The sequence below is a fragment of the Penaeus vannamei genome, chromosome 10 (assembly GCF_042767895.1).
Source record: "Penaeus vannamei isolate JL-2024 chromosome 10, ASM4276789v1, whole genome shotgun sequence".
NCBI lineage: Eukaryota > Metazoa > Arthropoda > Malacostraca > Decapoda > Penaeidae > Penaeus > Penaeus vannamei.
The window spans coordinates 7,974,099-7,993,667 of NC_091558.1; the positions used below are offsets into that span (position 1 = coordinate 7,974,099).

Genomic DNA, 19,569 nt, shown 5'->3' on the forward strand with positions numbered 1-19,569 from the left:
CCTTTCCCTTTCACTGTGAAGAGCTAAGACTGATATACAGAATATTTAGATTTTTATTTGACTGTAATTACATGCACCAAGGTGTCCATTAAGCAGAGGTTTGGATAAAGTGCTACTGAAATGTGTACTGACTCTGACATTGTGCACAAGGGAGCAGCTCTTACGAGAACTAGTTACCATACCAAGTCATAAGCTCTTCAAGTGTAATGTGGTCATGATACATTCTTAATATATACACCTCTTGGTGGAAATTTACTTATTTTTTATATCAAGCATTTTTATTTCTTAAAGTAAAATTTTCTCAGTCTGTTCTTCTCTGTGTTGACTTATAAGAACAAATGCATGGTGAATAAGAAACAACAAATGAAGAGACAACAAGGGGACAGAAAAAAATATATACATTTTTTTTTTTATTCAAGACATTTACAATCTGTAATGTAAATATCAAGGTGATATTCAATACCTGTATATACATGCTACTAAGAAGGTCCTATTAATTACTGTTTTTTTCTTGCTTTCATATAATGCAAAGTGATATTCTGCAAAGCCTCCAGCATAAAAAAAAAAAATGCTATATTTTATTTTCAGCTCCAAACAAACTGTGCACATTATCATCATCCTATTTAAAAACCTATAAATATTATATCACTCTTGATAAGAAACGAAAGGAAAGGAAGAGAAACAGTTTATTAACACACAAGTGAAAACTAATTATCTTACTGTCTATGTTGATTGTTATTGACGTCTGCTATTGATATCTCACAAATTATCAAGCAAGAATTGATAAGTTTGACTCAAAGAACCAACTCTTCATTAACATACTCTATCACATTCTATTGTGCTACTCTGGAAGGTAACATATGCATATATAAAATATACTAACATTTTTCACTATTACTGATTCTAGACATACTCAATAATGTTTAGTAATGTAGGAAAATTTATAAATGGAGAAAAAATTGTAAGGGACAGTATTTATGATTATATATCTATCAGTACACAAATGTGTAATGTACACATTTTCATTACATGAAATCTAAAAAGTTAAACAACACTTTAAATGGTAATTACTATTTTATAGATCACAGTTCATATACTATGACTAAAATTCCAATACTTAGGATGTTGATTATGCAGAACACATAAAATTAAGACTATAATACAAATTTCTTCATAAACTTTCCTTGTACTATTAGCCAATAATAATAAATTAAAATTGAAATGTTTTTGCAAAGTGATTTTCACAAATTCTATAAGGATACGTAATCTTAAGACCTCCTTCTCACAACCTTCCATACAGTTTCTATACTGAAAACTGGCCAAATTTTCAAGTAACATACATTTAGAAGAATACTTTAACAGTGAATATTTCCTTAATCAATCTATGGCCAACTTTTCACATAAAAACCACACAAACACACACACACACTTATGCAAATATATATATACTGATACTTATTATCAACATAAAACCTATATCATGTGCTTTATAACAAACACAACCTCTTCCAAAATTAAGAATAAACTCACAATCCAACCTCTACCTACAGTTTCAAGAAGACAAGTACACGTTTGTCTTTTCAATAATTCATAAAATAGAAATGTCTAACCCAATTATGAAGAGAAGCACTGGTCAGTAATTAAGTAATTGGTTCTTCAAAAAATGTTATCATCAGCATTTCCAATGATATGTAATGGCATTATTGATTAAAAAATATGATGTTCTGGCCACTTACATCAATTTATTTCCAATAAACTGGAAATAAAACAATTTCCCTTAAAAGAGAACCACTTGACAGACATGTACCTTTATTGCATTCATAATGGCAATAATTCTCTAAATTAAAATAAAATGAATTAAAACTGCATAGCAAAAAGCCTCTTATGATTTCTCACTTCAAATCATTGAAAACTCAGACAAAGGTTAATCATCACAAGTGCAGATCAAAAGTGCTGTGAGTTTCTGTCCACAGTTAAAATGTTGAAGCCAGACAATGATTATTATGCTTTAGGTAATGCAAATATGTACCTGCCCCATATTTCATGTTCTGAAGGATTTAGACCAGACCAAGCCAATAAAAATCAGGTGTTGGGTGTATCAGGAATGCTTATGTCATACAGATCCCCATTATCACATATAATATAGGGCAAATAAAAAAAAAAAAAAAAAAAAAAAAAAAAAAAAAAAAAAAAAAAAAAAAAAATTAATCATAATAAAAATAAATCATAATAAAAATCTATGTAAAAGGTGCACTCTACAGCTTGCTACCAAGTTTACGAAATATTTACGATACTGTTACCATACCTGTTTTCACAGTTATTAGAAGTGGATTACAAGACACCACCTGCTACAACACTTCTATAGTAACTGTTATCTAAAAACTTTTTGATGGCTACTCTAATATTGAGGGCAATATTGGAGCTAAAATATTTGAAACATTTAAAACGTTAAGTATAACAAACCTGCATTTTGATTTATGTATCTGAACTCCTGCATTTAAGTAATGCTGACATGATCATTATCCATTCCTAGTCCTCTTCCTGAGTAGTAACTTCATGAACGTATAACACTCTAAAGCAGTTTGTACTGTTCCATTCATTCATCATAGAAAGAAACAAGTAAATCCAAAACACAGTACTTCACTTTCCAAATGCTGCTGCTTGCAAATACTGTAAATACCTTACTTTTCATTATTGTCATACTCCTTTTACTTTACAACATACATCATATATCAGACCTTGTAAACACCATGGCCATGCACCCATGCACAAAATAAAAAACTCTTCTTTATGTCAAAAAAGAAATTTTTTAAGTTTCCTCCCTAATTCTTTATAAATTAAAACAACAAAAAAACTAAAATTCAATTCTACATTGATGGTCCCAAGAAGCATTACTGCCTAAAAGGAAAAAGGATTGTAACTAACTATTCATACAACCATACAAGTGTGGCATAGCTCCTACAGCAACTACAATAAAAAATGTATTTTCACACCCTATTGGTGTTGCAGTTTTACATACTCTACTTTTGAATTTCACTTTTTTCTGTGATTCTAAAGACTTGAAAAATCACACATCAGAAGAACATAAAAACATTAATACTTAAATAGCATTTAAAAGGGTCAATGTAAGTTGATGAGAAACACTTTAAACAACTTATGAATAAAATAACAATGCTGCCCAACACACAGAACAGTACAGCTAAATAAAGTTTCATATTAGCTAGCTAAGAAGAAGTCTGAATGTATAAAGTTCCATGGGCTGTAAGGACAAAGTGTATGATTTTGTCATATCAACACCTTCGTATAACATAGATAACGACATCTGGTGCACCTGCTCACTGAACATGTTGGGGAACACCTCTGACAAGCGAACCTGCAAGGTAAATTAGTCTTTTTCAGTAACCAGGAAAATAAGTTCAATTTTCCTTATCATAACTAAGAACCATATTTTCTATTAATTAAGTAAACAAATTCTTTATAAATATGCAATGAAATATATACAGAACATATACAAGTTTTTATTGTATTTCAATTATTTTTTCTTAGCCTAAGAAATTATGTATATCTGGTGTTTACTATGGGTATTTAACAGAGTATCTCTCAAAGGTATTCACAATTGTCATGAGGATAATGTGGGTAGACTTGAATAATAGAAAATTAACCAAGGAGCTCACCTTGAACAGAGCTTTTTGGTGAATACTAATACTCTGTATATTGCTATGATGTTGGTTCATCTCATAACTTTTAAAACACCTATTATGTGTTTTACAAATAATAAAGGTGATCTTCCAACATGATATTCCACTGATTTTCAAAGAATGCCTTTATGCTATGTCCAGCTTTATCATATAATTAAATGGGACAAGAACAACTGCTCATTAGTCATGCACAATCACATGACCATCATATTCTAGATCCTTCACTCAGTGAATGCCATCTATCTTTCTAAGAAAAGGGCCCATTAAACAAAAAAATATGTCAAGTTTCTCTTTACCTTTCCTCCATTTGTAGAGCATGAAAGTCCCTGGGATTTCAGACCACAGTCAAAGCCTAGACGATGCAATGTGAGGGACGTGGTCTTGCTTGCAGGATGTTGCATTCTTTGAGAACCTGTAGTACTTGGAGGGTCTAGCATGGTGCGCAAGTTGACCATGTGAACATCGCAAGGCAATTCTCCACCAACAGACCAAGATGAATGCATGGGACCCACCTAGTGATGAATGAAAATGTATGGGATAAAACGTAGGTAAACTTTGTGTCATATTCTGAGACATAAATTAATTTCCAAGCAAAACAAAATTCAATATTTCTTAGTTATGCAAACTTTTAGCTACAATTTTAAGTAAAACATGCAAAACATTATGTGTATATGCTCTACTCCTATCCTCAACTTGTAAGTATCATGATATCCTTCATCTTTCCAAAACTCATTCTAATTATAATTAATAAAAGGGGAGAATTAAAAGTATCTATAAGATGAGCTCTTCATGATATAGCAAATACACCTTATCCTGTTACACAAAAGGAAAATATTGATTGCTTCTCACCTTGGACACCGGTATCAGAGAATAGACCGGATAAAGAAGGGTGTTGGTTGCTGCATGAGCCACAAGTGATGGGAAGGCTGCAGGACCATCATGAGCTGGACCAGATTCCTGCAGCAATATTGCCCTCATTAATTTGTAAGTGACTACACAAAGCAAGTCATTTTGTAATGCCAATTTACTGTCCTTGACTTGGATTAAAGTTCACAGGACCTATAATCTCAGTCATATAAACTCATTCAATAATTTTTTACTGAATCTCTGGGTAAATATCATATAACTGCATGATTATCTCCCAATCTATCTATCAACATTCTAGTCAAATTTTTTGTTTGTTTCTAATACAATGCCATATATCATTATTATCATTATAAAAGAAAAGAAAAGAAAAAATGTTTAGGTTCTAAATGGGCTGATAAAACATAGAAGCTGCAAACCTTAGTGGAGATCCTTGGCTCTACCAAAAGACGGAAGTTGTTGGAAGTGTGAAGATTGTCTAGGACACCCTGGCCAAGGCCTCGGTTGTCGTCCTGATTCAGGCGACGGTCCATCATGATCTAATTATTATGGGATGGAAAAAAAAAAGAGATATATAATTTGAAGCACATCCTTTACTATCCTGTATAGATCTCCATAATAAAAAAAAATCAAGACTAGAATATATGGTACTTACCTCCAGCTGTCCACTTTGCAAGGAGGCGCCACCAAGAGGCTGAGCAGATAGAAGAGAGAGGCGGAAGTCTTTGTCTTGGATGAAAGCTTGAGACGGAATTGGGTAGTAGTTTGCTTGGAGGGGTAGCTTTGCATACCTCACCCGCTTGATAATCTGGCAATAGGGGGAGATTAAGGGGTTTGTGAAATTTATCCTTATTAGATGCAGCCATTTGCAAAATATAAAGCTCACTGTGTCCCGATATAAATATGGTGAGTATAAATCTAAAATTATAAAACAAATACATTTTTTGTTACAAAGAATACTATATGCTACACAAATATTACATTTGTGTTATGTATGTGCAGGAAAATACATTTGGGTTTACAGTGCTGAAAAAGGAAGAAGAAGAAGAAGAAGAAGAAGAAGAAGAAGAAGAAGAAGAAGAAGAAGAAGAAGAAGAAGAAGAAGAAGAAGAAGAAGAAGAAGAAGAAGAAGAAGAAGAAGAAGAAGAAGAAGAAGAAGAAGAAGAAGAAGAAGAAGAAGAAGAAGAAGAAGAAGAAGAAGAAGAAGAAGAAGAAGAAGAAGAAGAAGAAGAAGAAGAAGAAGAAGAAGAAGAAGAAGAAGGAGAAAAAAAAGGAAAAAAGAAAAAAGAAAAGAAAAAAGAAAAAAGAAAGAAAGAAAGAAAAAAAGAAAGAAAAACAGAAAGAAAAAGAAAAAAACACAAGGTTATGAATAAGAAGGCATTGATTATCAACTGGCACACTATGCTCAAAAGGTTGCCGACCCCTGGTGTATGTGCTTTTCAATATCTTGTGCAAATGTGTCTATGTAAATGTGTGCATTTGGCTATGTGAATGTACAGTTGCGGAATTATATTTCAGTACACTTTCTGGGTCCCACTTTTGTACATCTGGCAACCAATCGAAGTAAACATAGCGTAAATAGTATTTTTGTGAATGATGCTAAAACCCTAGGTAGTTTGTAACAAAGAGTGTGATTGGTTGAATTTAAATAACCAATGAGTATATTAATGAATATTTTTTGAAACTAAGTAAGCTATTTAATCTTCCGTTTTCTTCAAATAAGTGATCACAAAACATGTAATATTAGTTATCGTTGATTGTGTAGTTGGATATTCCTCAAATGCGATATCCTCGAATTGTTTGTTTATCGAAACGGCAACACCTATGGTGTAGAGGCGGCATTTTCCCAGTCTTCCAACACAAGTAGTATCAATGATTTTAGCTTTATGCTGCACCATACGATCTAGTAACATGATATATGTTTTTCCTCTTTGCCAGAACCAAACAGAAATCATGCTACATTACATTCTTTTTTACAGAATGTATAGATTCTTCATCATTTTGTGTGTGTGTGTGTGTGTGTGTGTGTGTGTGTGTGTGTGTGTGTGTGTGTGTGTGTGTGTGTGTGTGTGTGTGTGTGTGTGTGTGTGTGTGTGTGTGTGTGTGTGTGAGTGTGTGTGTGTGTGTGTGTGTGTGTGTGTGTGTGTGTGTGTGTGTGTGTGTGTGTGTGTGTGTGTGTGTGTGTGTGTGTGTGTGTGTGTGTGTGTGTGTGTGTGTGTAGCGTCCATGGAAATACGAAGTAACTGCTTAGTGACGAGTTATGAAACAGTATGTTTAATTTGTTTCGGTTATTCAGAATGTCCTTTATCTTGTGCTAAAATCTGATCATAGTTTTTTCTGTTATTATTCCGTAAGTCTTGGCGTTTTTAGAAGGAGGCGCATCCACATGCGTTCAGTTGAGCAAGAAAATACAAGTTTGCTTGTTTCAACTCCAGCAACTACAAGCTAGGTGTTTCCAAAGAGGGTGAATAGCAAAAGTCAAAGAACCCTATTCTCATTACACGAATTGTATATCTGATATTTTGAAGAAGAAAAAAAATCGTTTGGATTAATGTCAGTTAATCTTGCTCTTTACTTTTATTTGTTGTTTATGCATTTTTAACATTTTTCCCTTCTTTTTGTCAATACACGCTTGTTTACAGTGTATGTGTATGTGTAGAAAAAAAGACATTCTTGTCTTTTATCACAAAATACAATCAAAGTTTGTATATGTCATTTTCATTGTGAACTAATAGATCAGATCTAGGCACGGATTCAATAAACAGACAATTATAATTATTTTAGAATATTAACTGAATGCAAAAGTGTGGTCGGGTTAACCAGGCCTCAACATCTATTGTGTGTGAGAGAACTGCAATTATACAGTATTTAACGCTTTAGTTAGAATCTTTTGTTTTATCTTTCATATACATTTTGAACCCCTTCTCATACAAAACACCATGCCATGTAGTTGATAACTAAGACACACACACACACACATATATATATAATTATTTATTTTCATTTTTTCATAGATGATGGGGGCTTTAGTGAATCGACTAATTGGGGATGTTTATTAATTTTGGAGATACTTCTACTAAAGATGGTAATAACTGTAGAAAGGGAAGACAAATAGCAATGTTTATGATAGGAAATATGTATTGTTATTCAAACGGTGTCTAATCCCTGAGACAGAGGTGACGTGTTCACTTGTAACGTCTCGATTTCTATCAAGAGGTTGCTTCATTAGCCGTTTCTCAAACATTGACAATATTCGGCCAAACATTTTTAGTTGGGTTTGAGCGACATCCCTTGCTTGGCCATCGAAGGACTTCCACGTGGTGTTAGGCAGGGAACTGCTTCGTAACTGCCCTGGACGTGTGTATGGGGCAGTTATCCTCATTGTGTCTGGGAAGGGCCAAGGCATAACATTGTACTGATGGGAGGATTTTTTTCTAACAATTCGATATATTTGTCTAAGAGGCATTTTCCCCGTTTCGCTAACATCATGTAGGGAGATCCACTCCCAAACATCGCAGGTCACGCGGCCGCTTCTCGCCGTTTTATAGATAATTTGTCTGTCATTTGTGAAATGTAAATAATGATATAGAATCTGAACATGAAATATGATGTGTAGGGCACTGTTCTGTATAAACAAATATCTATATAGTAAATTGAAATAAATTGATTTCTGAAATATAGAAAAGGGGCTAACATTTTCACCTTTAATTCCCTTCAGCAATGGAGCTTTCCGTGTATTTCCGGTGTATTTTGGTCGTTATGGGTGCCCTCCTCGTCCCACCCTATCTGCCTGTACACCATCGTCCGGGAGATGCCCAGCTCTCCGAATATATCACTGTTGGAGAAGTGACTTTCCCTTACCCCATTGGCAAAAGTCAAAGTTGGTCCCATATCCAACTGGACGTAAGGGACATGTTTTGTAGAGAAACTTGCTCACTAAGCCGTGGGATGATGCGGTAGAGTGACCTGTTCCTTTCTGCCCCGACTTTGACCCTAGCATGCTGACGTCAGCATACCAGTGCTCATTCACAGCTGAGTCTACTGAGAGGGGCAGCCGGGCGCTGAGCTATGCCACCCCATTGAAGCAGCCTATTTCAGATTACAACTTTCTTTGCATCCATCCAGAAAAAGGTGTCAGCTTGGCAGCCTCGTTTTGACCTCGGATTCTTCGTGATATTATGACGTCTAAGACCATCGGATATGTATTTTTTTCAGCGAAGTGGATATTCAGGAATTGATGAATATTCTTGGCATAAGAGATGAAATATACGACTTCGTGTTATTTTCTACATTGTTCCGGGAAATTATTACTTCTAGGATAATGTATAAAGAGAAAGAATTTGATGTAAAGGTTTGATATGCTAATATCATCTACATCTACGCATATATTGCATTTCATTGCACTGACAAATAGAAATAAAATGGATAGATGACAATAACAACTGACCGAGAAATCCCCATTTCATTAGAATGAACAAGATCTGCAACACAAGTATTGGGAGTTGGTTCTAAGATTTTTACTATTCACCCTCCTTGGAGCTACCCAGCTAATAGTTGCTTGAGTTGAAACAAGCAAACATGCATTTTCTCGCTCACCTCTTCGAATGTGGATGCAACTCCTTAAAGAAACGCCAAGATTCAATGCATAATAATAGCTGATTATACATCTTTCGTAACTCATTACCAAGCATGACTTCATATTTCCATACACGATACACACACACACGCACATCGATAACGAATCTACATATTCAATATAACCTAATTGTGATTCTGTCCATGCTCTGTATTGAAAAATCTAATTTAGCACGGTTTCTGATTATTCAATGTGTGTTTGATTTAGGCATAAAGATAAGTAAAACCATTAGGTCGATTAGCTGCTACTAGATGGTGCAAGTATGAACGGTATTTACAGAGGTCTCAGGGATTTTACAGAGTTTTAGGTAATTTAGTTACCATACATAAATGTTCAAAGCATGGAACTTTTTAATGTTTTAAGAAAAATGTATCTATAAATGATACTTCTTATGTTGTAAGGAGCAGGAAATGCCGCCTCCCCATCATAGATGTTGCCATTTGGATAAGCAAACAATGCCAGGAAATTGCATTTGAAGAATATCCAACTACAAAGTCGACGATAACTAATATTACATGCTTTGTTCTTTATCACTTATTTGAAGAAATCGAAAGATCAAATGGCTGAATTAGTTAAAAAAAAAAAAAAAAAAAAAAAAACACTTATTGGTTACTTACTTTCAACCAATCACACTCTTTGTTACAAACTACCTAGAGTTTTAGCATCATTCACAAAAATACTATTTACGCTATGTTTACTTCGACTGGTTGCCAGAGGTACAAAAGTGGGACCCAGAAAGTGTACTGAAATATAATTCCGCAACTGTACATGCATGCCAGTCTTCAAGAAATTAGAGTGCTCGAATCTCTATATTTGTATGTGTGTGTTTGTGTGTGTGTTTGTGTGTGTGTGTGTGTGTGTGTGTGTGTGTGTGTGTGTGTGTGTGTGTGTGTGTGTGTGTGTGTGTGTGTGTGTGTGTGTATATGTGTGTGTGTTTGTTTTAGTGTGTGTGTGTGTTTGTTTTAGTGTGTGTGTGTGTTTGTTTTAGTGTGTGTTTGTTTTAGTGTGTGTGTGTGTGTGTGTGTGTGTGTGTGTGTGTGTGTGTGTGTGTGTGTGTGTGTGTGTGTGTGTGTGTGTGTGTGTGTGTGTGTATGTGTGTGTGTGTGAGACCAAACGCACCAAAGAACTCCCCCCAACTCCTTGTGGTTGCTGAGAAATAGTGAACTTAAGTAGGTCTCTGGTTATGGTTTATGGTTTATGATTCTACGGTAGGAAAGTTGTTGATATATAGCCCTGTGGCTGGCCCCCTTGTTTTGGGGGATGGGGATTGACTGTGTTTGGATTTTTTTTTGGAAAAACTTTCATACCCCTTATAGACCCCTAAACAACAGCAAGGGTTACAGAGGTGATCTAGGGTGCTATGGAAAGCTATCACAGAGTAAATGAGAATGGATATGGTTTGAGTACTCGTATACCCCTTATAGACCCTTTAAACACCCCTAAACAACAGAATGGGTTAGGGGGATGATCGAGGGTGCTATGGAAAGCTATGATAGAGTAGAGGCGATTGGGCACAGTTTGAGATCTCAAATTCCCTTTAAATATAACAGGCATAGGAACATGTGTAACCTTTTTGGGGCTGTGCCTCTAAATTGCATTTTGAGCGTCATATACATAAATGTATTACAAGCCAACAATGAGATATTTTCCACTGAATATTATATTTTTGCAGTGTATAGAATATACTACAGAGTAACCTGTGCAATCTTACTTACTTTCCAGTATTTTATACATCAAAATACACAACGGAAAAAGCTTATAAGGTTCGTAAAGAGATAGTGTAGTCTATTCACTTCTAAAAGGGCATGGAATTTCTTACTCAGAGATCATGGATCTTAACCCATTGGATCCGCTTGCGGTCACTAAAATCACAGTACCGAATACAGGCAGTCCGTTACGTAAGTAGCCAACATCCCAGGTGTTTGGTGCATAGGCTGGGCGTGCAGTGAAAAGACTCTGTGCCTCCCCTTTGCAAAGTCATTTTTAGTCTTTTTGCCATTTTCCAATGCCCAATATTTGTCTTCTGATTTGCTTGATCTAGATGATAATAGCTTATTTTCCATGCGCAGACTCCATATTATCTCTCTATGTAGTAGATAACTCCGTGCAAGAAAAGTGTGTGAAAACAAAATGATAGCCTTGCATATGAAATATGTTTTATATCTTTGACTAACCTGGAATCCATTCAAGTCTGTGTAAAATATGTTGTCATTCTTTATTCCTGTGTTTAGCCTCATGGCAAACTCGAAGTTGTGCTCTGCTGTGATGTCTACGTGATTACTGATGTCAAGTCCAATGCCATCAACACCTGAGCACAAAAGAAAATACATACACATTTACATTAATACATTGATGTTTCTGATAAAACTGATACTTATGATTCTACAGATAAGCAATACATAATCATTATGAATAAATGGGTAAATAAACCCCATATAGAAAAAGAAAGAACTAAATACCTGGGGAATTCTTAATCTTGACGACATGATGGACATTTTTCAGCTGGATGGACACAGTTGACATAAGAGGTCCCTTGACTAGCATAACACCAGCCCTACCTATGTCAACTGGCACTGCCTCCTTGTCTGGCAGGAACAAGTATGCACCACTAGTCTCCCGATTATTCCTGGGATATCACAGAATGATAAATATGTGAGTTAGTACTACAATAATTTACAGACAAAAAATCTTAGAAAAATGTTATTTTGTATTTAATTCTAGACCCTGCTTTCCATATTACTAGCAATGTATCTCAGTACCAACAAGTCAGTGTTCATGTCAAATTATCATACTTGACTCCATATTTAACAAATTCCAAAGAGACTGGAATTGTCTGTCCTTGTGTCGTCACAGCCTGGAGTAAGCCATTACTGGTAAATGTAGCTTCGACTTGATCTGTCTGCACTGAAAATGGGTTGGTGTCCTTTTCCTCAATTACGCTGAAGACACTTGGTACTGCAGGTGCTCCAGTGTGTCGTACAATCACATCTGAGAACATGACTGTCCTGCGAATTCAATATTTACAAATTACTTCTTCAGAAATTTTGCTTTTTGCCATCTTATATTTAAACATATACTTCAGATAAATAACAGAAAATAGCTGCATCTTTTGAATACAAGGTAGGAGAGATACAGGAGCTGATGTGAAAAAGATAAGAGGTGCAAGATACTAAATCTGACTGAGACAGATGAAAGCAGAGAAGAGAAGAGAGACAGTTAACATACTTGGGGTTAACAGTTCCAGGTTCTCTGGCTTTAATAGTGTATGTCATAAGAGACACAGCCGGTACATCAACCAAGAAAGTGATGTCAAACATTGTCTGCGATACTTCTGATTTAAGGAAGACAGGATCCACCTGACATGGCACTGTTTTCTCCTTGCTATCAATTATCTGAAAAAGTAATTCATATGGTACTTATCTACTTGATACCTGGCTATCCTATGGGGGGAAAAAATCCAAAACTAAGAACAAACAATACAGATAAATTTTTATTAAAGATTATTTTACCTTTTAAAATGAAAACATCATGTCATTTTTGGTAACTAATACTCAAAAAAGAAAAAGTTGCATAAATGACCAGACTGATAAAATTCAGGCAATGTTTACATAACTATAATCTCAACTTTATCTGTCTCCAAACAAAAAGTTTAAACTGGCTTCCAGCTTACTTCCAGATAAGGACTTGACGTTCTAATTGTGAAGAGCTCCTGACGGCGCTGTGCAAGTGGGTTGTAAATGACTATTGGCACTGATGAACCATCTCTTAGTGCCACAATCATGTGTGAGGCTAGCTTGTTGTGCTCCAGGAACTTTTCACTTAATTCATAGTACACTGATCCTGCGTTGGCATTGTAACTCCGCTGAAAATAATGCAATAAATAGTGGATGTTCAATACCAAAACAATGTGAATATTTTGCATTCTTATCTAATTAATTTAATTATGGATTTACTATTTTTATTGTGTGTGTGTGTGTGTGTGTGTGTGTGTGTGTGTGTGTGTGTGTGTGTGTGTGTGTGTGTGTGTGTGTGTGTGTGTGCATGTGTGTGTGTGTACATGTGTGTGTGTGTGTGTGTGGAGTGTGTGTGAGTGTGGAGTGTGTGTGTGTGTGGAGTGTGTGTGTATGAAGTGTGTATGTGTGGGGAGAGAGAGAGAGAGAGAGAGAGAGAGAGAGAGAGAGAGAGAGAGAGAGAGAGAGAGAGAGAGAGAGAGAGAGTGAGAGAGAGAGAGAGAGAGAGAGAGAGTGTGTGTGTGTGTGTGTGTGTGTGTGTGTGTGTGTGTGTGTGTGTGTGTGTGTGTGTGTGTGTGTGTGTGTGGAGTGTGTGTGTGTGTGTGTGTGTGTGTGTGTGTGTGTGTGTGTGTGTGTGGAGTGTGTGTGTGGAGTGTGTGTGTGTGTGTGTGTGTGTGTGTGTGTGTGTGTGTGTGTGTGTGTGTGTGTGTGTGTGTGTGTGTGGAGTGTGTGGAATGTGTGTGTGTGTGTGTGTGTGTGTGTGTGTGTGTGTGTGTGTGTGTGTGTGTGTGTGTGTGTGTGTGTGGAGTGTGTGTGTGGAGTGTGTGTGTGTGTGTGTGTGTGTGTGTGTGTGTGTGTGTGTGTGTGTGTGTGTGTGTGTGTGTGTGTGTGTGTGTGTGTGTGTGTGTGTGGAACTTGTGTGTGTGTGTGGAACTTGTGTGTGTGTGTGTGTGGAACTTGTGTGTGTGTGTGTGTGTGGAACTTGTGTGTGTGTGTGTGTGTGGAACTTGTGTGTGTGTGTGTGTGTGGAACTTGTGTGTGTGTGTGTGTGTGTGTGTGTGTGTGTGTGTGTGTGTGTGTGTGTGTGTGTGTGTGTGTGTGTGTGTGGAGTGTGTGTGGAGCTTGTGTGTGTGTGTGTGGAGCTTGTGTGTGTGTGTGTGGAGCGTGTGTGTGGAGCGTGTGTGTGGAGCGTGTGTGTGTGTGTGTGGAACGTGTGTGCGTGTGTGGAGCGTGTGTGTGTGTGTGGAGCTTGTGTGTGTGTGTGTGTGTGTGTGTGTGTGTGTGTGTGTGTGTGTGTGTGTGTGGAGTGTGTGTGTGTGGAGGGTGTGTGTGGAGTGTGTGTGTGTGTGTGTGTGTGTGTGTGTGTGTGTGTGTGTGTGTGTGTGTGTGTGTGTGTGTGTATGTGTGTGTGTGTGTGTGTGTGTGTGTGTGTGTGTGTGTGTGTGTGTGTGTGTGTGTGTGTGTGTGTGTGTGTGTGTGTGTGGAGCGTGTGTGTGTGTGTGGAGTGCATGTGTGTGTGTGGAGCGCGCGTGTGTGTGGAGCGTGTGTGTGTGTGGAGCGTGTGTGTGTGTGGAGCGTGTGTGTGTGTGGAGCGTGTGTGTGTGTGTGTGGAGTGTGTGTGTGTGTGTGTGTGTGGAGTGTGTGTGTGTGTGTGTGTGTGTGTGTGTGTGTGTGTGTGTGTGTGTGTGTGTGTGTGTGGAGCGTGTGTGTGTGTGGAGCGTGTGTGTGTGTGGAGCGTGTGTGTGTGTGGAGCGTGTGTGTGTGTGGAGCGTGTGTGTGTGTGGAGCGCGTGTGTGTGTGGAGCGTGTGTGTGTGTGGAGCGTGTGTGTGTGTGGAGCGTGTGTGTGTATGGAACGTGTGTGTGTGTGTATGTGGAGCGTGTGTGGAGCATGTGTGGAGCGTGTGTGTGTGGAGCGTGTGTGGAGCATGCGTGTGTGTGTGGAGCGTGTGGGTGTGCAGCGTGTGTGTGTGTGTGTGTGTGTGGAGCCTGTGTGTATGTGTGGAGCGTGTGTGGAGCGTGTGTGTGTGTGTAGAGCGTGTGTGTGTGTGTGTGTGTGTGTGTGTGTGTGTGTGTGTGTGTGTGTGTGTGTGTGTGTGTGTGTGTGTGTGTGTGTGTGTGTGTGGAGCGTGTGTGTGTGTGTGTGGAGCGTGTGTGTGTGTGTGCGGAGCGTGTGTGTGTGTGTGTGTGTGTGTGTGTGTGTGTGTGTGTGTGTGTGTGTGTGTGTGTGTGTGTGTGTGTGGAGCATGTGTGTGTGGAGCGTGTGTGGAGCGTGTGTGGAGCGTGTGTGGAGTATGTGTGTGTGTGTGCGTGGAGCGTGTGTGTGTGTGTGTGTGTGTGTGTGTGTGTGTGTGGAGCATGTGTGTGTGTGGAGCGTGTGTGTGTGTGTGGAGCGTGTGTGTGTGTGTGGAGCGTGTGTGTGTGTGTGTAGAGCGTGTGTGTGTGTGTTTGTGTGTGTGTGTGTTTGTATGTGTGTTTGTGTGTGTGTGTGTGTGTGTGTGGTGTGTGTCTGTGTGGAGTGTGTGTGTGGTGTGTGTCTGTGTGGAGTGTGTGTGTATTTAGAGTGTGTGTGTGGTGTGTGTGTGTGGAGTGTGTGTGTGGTGTGTCTGTGTGGAGTGTGTGTGTGGCGTGTGTGTGTGTGTGGAGTATGGGTGTGTGTGTGGAGTATGGGTGTTTGTGTGGAGTATGTGTGTGTGTGGAGTATGGGTGTGTGCATGGAGTATGTGTGTGTGCATGGAGTATGTGTGTGTGTGTGGAGTATGTGTGTGTGTGTGGAGTATGTGTGTGTGTGTGGAGTATGTGTGTGTGCATGGAGTATGTGTGTGTGTGTGGAGTATGTGTGTGTGTGTGTGCAGTATGTGTGTGTGTGTGTGTGTGTGTGTGTGTGTGTGTGTGTGTGTGTGTGTGTGTGTGTGTGTGTGTGTGTGTGTGTGTGTGTGTGTGTGTGTGTGTGTGGAGTGTGTGTGTGTGTGTGTGTGTGGAGTGTGTGTGTGTGTGTGTGTGTGTGTGTGTGTGTGTGTGTGTGTGTGTGTGTGTGTGTGTGTGTGTGTGTGTGTGTGTGGAGTGTGTGTGTGTGTGTGTGTGGAGTGTGTGTGTGTGTGTGTGTGTGTGTGTGTGTGTGTGTGTGTGTGTGTGTGTGTGTGTGTGTGTGTGTGTGTGTGTGTGTGTGTGTGTGTGTGTGTGTGTGTGTGGAGTGTGTGTGTGTGTGGAGTGTGTGTGTGTGTGGTGTGTGTGTGTATTTAGAGTGTGTGTGTGGTGTGTGTCTGTGTGGAGTGTGTGTGTGTGGAGTGTGTGTGTGTGTGTGTGTGTGTGTGTGTGTGTGTGTGTGATGTGTGCGTGTGTGTGTGTGTGTGTGTGTGTGTGTGTGTGTATGTGTGAAGTGTGTGTGTGTGTGTGTGTGTGTGTGTGTATGTGTGTGTGTGTGTGTGTGTGTGTGTGTGTGTGTGTGTGTGTGTGTGGTGTGTGTGTGTATTTAGAGTGTGTGTGTGGTGTGTGTCTGTGTGGAGTGTGTGTGTATTTAGAGTGTGTGTGTGGTGTGTATGTGTGGAGTGTGTGTGTGGAGTGTGTGTGTGGAGTGTGTGTGTGTGTGGCGTGTGTGTGTGTGTGGAGTATGTGTGTGTGTGGAGTATGGGTGTGTGTGTATGTGTGAAGTGTGTGTGTGTGTGTGAAGTGTGTGTGTGTGTGAAGTGTGTGTGTGTGTGAAGTGTGTGTGTGTGTGTGAAGTGTGTGTGAAGTGTGTGTGTGTGAAGTGTGTGTGAAGTGTGTGTGAAGTGTGTGTGTGTGTGTGTGAAGTGTGTGTGTGTGTGAAGTGTGTGGGTGTGTGTGAAGTGTGTGTGTGTGTGTGAAGTGTGTGTGTGTGTGTGTGTGAAGTGTGTGTGTGTGTGTGTGTGAAGTGTGTGTGTGTGTGTGAAGTGTGTGTGTGTGTGTGTGAAGTGTGTGTGTGTGTGTGAAGTGTGTGTGTGTGTGTGTGAAGTGTGTGTGTGTGTGTGAAGTGTGTGTGTGTGTGAAGTGTGTGTGTGTGTGAAGTGTGTGTGTGTGTGTGAAGTGTGTGTGTGTGTGTGTGAAGTGTGTGTGTGTGTGTAGTGTGTGTGTGTGTGTGAAGTGTGTGTGTGTGTGAAGTGTGTGTGTGTGTGAAGTGTGCGAAGTGTGCGAAGTGTGTGAAGTGTGTGAAGTGTGTGTGTGTGTGTGGGGGGGTGCGTGTGATTGTGAGTGTGAGTGTGTGTGTGTAGTTTTTTCCTTGCCCAGCAAGTAATCAAAGTTAAAGAACCATTATATTCATTTATAACTGTTAATTATATATTACAAGACATATTTACATTCTGAAAATAAAACAAAATTAATATATTAAAGTGTTAAACATTATTATCATCACCACCACCTACGCTATCATCATAACATATATGTGTATTTGTGCATATACATAATAAAAAAAAAATAATGATGATAATGATAATAATAATAATAATAATAATAATAATAATAATAATAATAAATACTACTAATAATAACAACAATAAGAAACTTCTTGCTAAGTCTTACCTGTTCGAATGAAAGAAGATAATGTGCTGCCTGCTGAATCACATGTTGGCAATTGTGGATACTCTCCAACATTCTAAAAATTTAAAGTTATAGAGGTCATTAAACAAGCATGTCTGGATGAACATACTCCAAGTGCATATTTATTTGTACATATTCCTTATCATATATACACACACACACATACATATACATACATATATATATATATATATATATATATATATATATATATATATATATATATATATATATATATATATATATATATATATACATATATATATATAAAGCATGTGCATATCCATTTGCATATATGTATTATTATATATACAAAAACAAATGCATCTTTAAGTATGCGTGATAATCTTTAAAATTCTTGATAACACCTACAAAAATAAAATTCAATATCATATATCACTCCTAACATCTGTTTGGATCCGCTATGAGTATCAAGCTAACTTTCTGTCACTGAACAAATTACATTTCTTTTTCCATTCACTAGCATCAAAGAGAACTATTTACTGACAGAAAAGACTGAAAATGCTGTCATTAATGAGCTCTGTATGACTATGCAAGGGTAATAATACTCACTTCTTTGCATAATCCACAACAACATGATCCTTAGCTGTTCCAGTAATGCCATCATGATGCTGGAAGAGAGCTAAATTTCTGCGAGCCACCACCAAACGAGACATCAAGAGGTTTGCTAGCTCAGGCATTGGTGTGTTTACTGCACTCTGACTTCCTAGCATTGAGGAGTACAAGACTTCTGCAGCTCTGAAAAAGAGAGAAAAAAAAAATCAGTTCTGTAGAGATCATTAACATAAGAATCTCTTTATCAATTAGATATCAAGGATGTAGAAAATGCAAGCATAAACTTAAATAACTGTCTCTAGCTCACTTGTTAAATAACAATAATATCCAATTTATGTTCAATCTCAGGAAATGAAAAACTGGTAACTCATTCTATGTTTTGGAGTCTTCCGATGCACTAAGATGCACCGATATTCTGATCTGATTCTTAATGTTTGTGCTAAAGTATGTTTGGATTTTTGAAACTGAGATTCATCTTTATTACTTTCTATCTAAATTTACTGCCTTCAGCCCCACAATATCACTTCTCAAAAGCAACTTGGTAAATCAGAGGACTCCAGAGCCCTGAGTGAATTAAACAGGTATTTTCATGATCAAAGTAGGCCCATGTTGCTTAATCAATCCTTAGTTTACACTTTAACCTTTTGATTACAGCTACTGTGATGGTATCATTGTCTATGGGCTTTCTCCCACTGCCAGATCTTAGCAGCACTCTACTTAGTGGTTCAGTCTAGACTTAGTGGCATTGCAAGCCCAGGGAGAGTGCAATGATCATTTATAAAATCTGAGGGTTCTGTTGTTTATAGGTCAAGGATGATTCTTTTTTAAACATAACTTACAAATTATATACCTTATACCATATACAAAAGTTCTGCCTCCTATTATAACAGTAAGAAGTAATTTTATTAAGCAATAAATCATCAAACATATCTGAGCAAATGAATCATAATTGTGACATATGTAGTGTTTTAAATTATCCATGGCATGGAAAGATCAATAGCTACAAACCATTCATTGCAAAAATGCATCTAGAATAGGGAGATATGTGTAAATCTCAATGAAGGCAAATAAATAATAATTGTACTGTTTTTAATACCTTAAAAAAAGGACAGGAATGAATAAGATCAAGCATCAATGATCACATAAGACTAACAGAAGATAAAACCTACAAAAAAATATTAAAACAGATCATGATATCTTAAAAAAAACTGACTTAACCCCTATTTCATATTCTACAAGATATATTTGTCACTTACATATACAAAATTCAATAGAATAAAATGTTAGGAAGTCAATATATGTGCTTATTTTAAAAATTGCCCATTCATAATTTTCATCACAACAGAACAAAAATTGTAGAGACGTGAAATGAGGATAATTAGTAATAAAAATAGTTGAAGAAAGGAGAGGTCTGGAAACTTACTTTGACAGATAGATCAAAATCTTAGTTAAGCAGAAAGTAGCATTCCTCACATAAGGGTGACCATTATTGAAAGGTGTACATTATCG

General features: G+C 37.7%; 1 protein-coding gene across 1 annotated transcript; it reads right to left on the minus strand.

Annotated features, from left to right (window-relative positions):
• Positions 1 to 397: 397 nt before the first annotated feature.
• LOC113815567 (alpha-mannosidase 2) lies at positions 398 to 18,243 on the minus strand (the record flags this gene model as incomplete). Its single annotated transcript, XM_070126277.1, is given in 12 exon segments — positions 398 to 3,373; positions 3,995 to 4,210; positions 4,548 to 4,655; positions 4,982 to 5,101; positions 5,218 to 5,370; positions 11,373 to 11,506; positions 11,658 to 11,824; positions 11,991 to 12,203; positions 12,424 to 12,590; positions 12,869 to 13,060; positions 17,467 to 17,539; positions 18,058 to 18,243. Coding segments are annotated over 12 exon segments (1,882 nt in total), but the record flags the coding sequence as incomplete, so codon positions are not given.
• Positions 18,244 to 19,569: the final 1,326 nt, after the last annotated feature.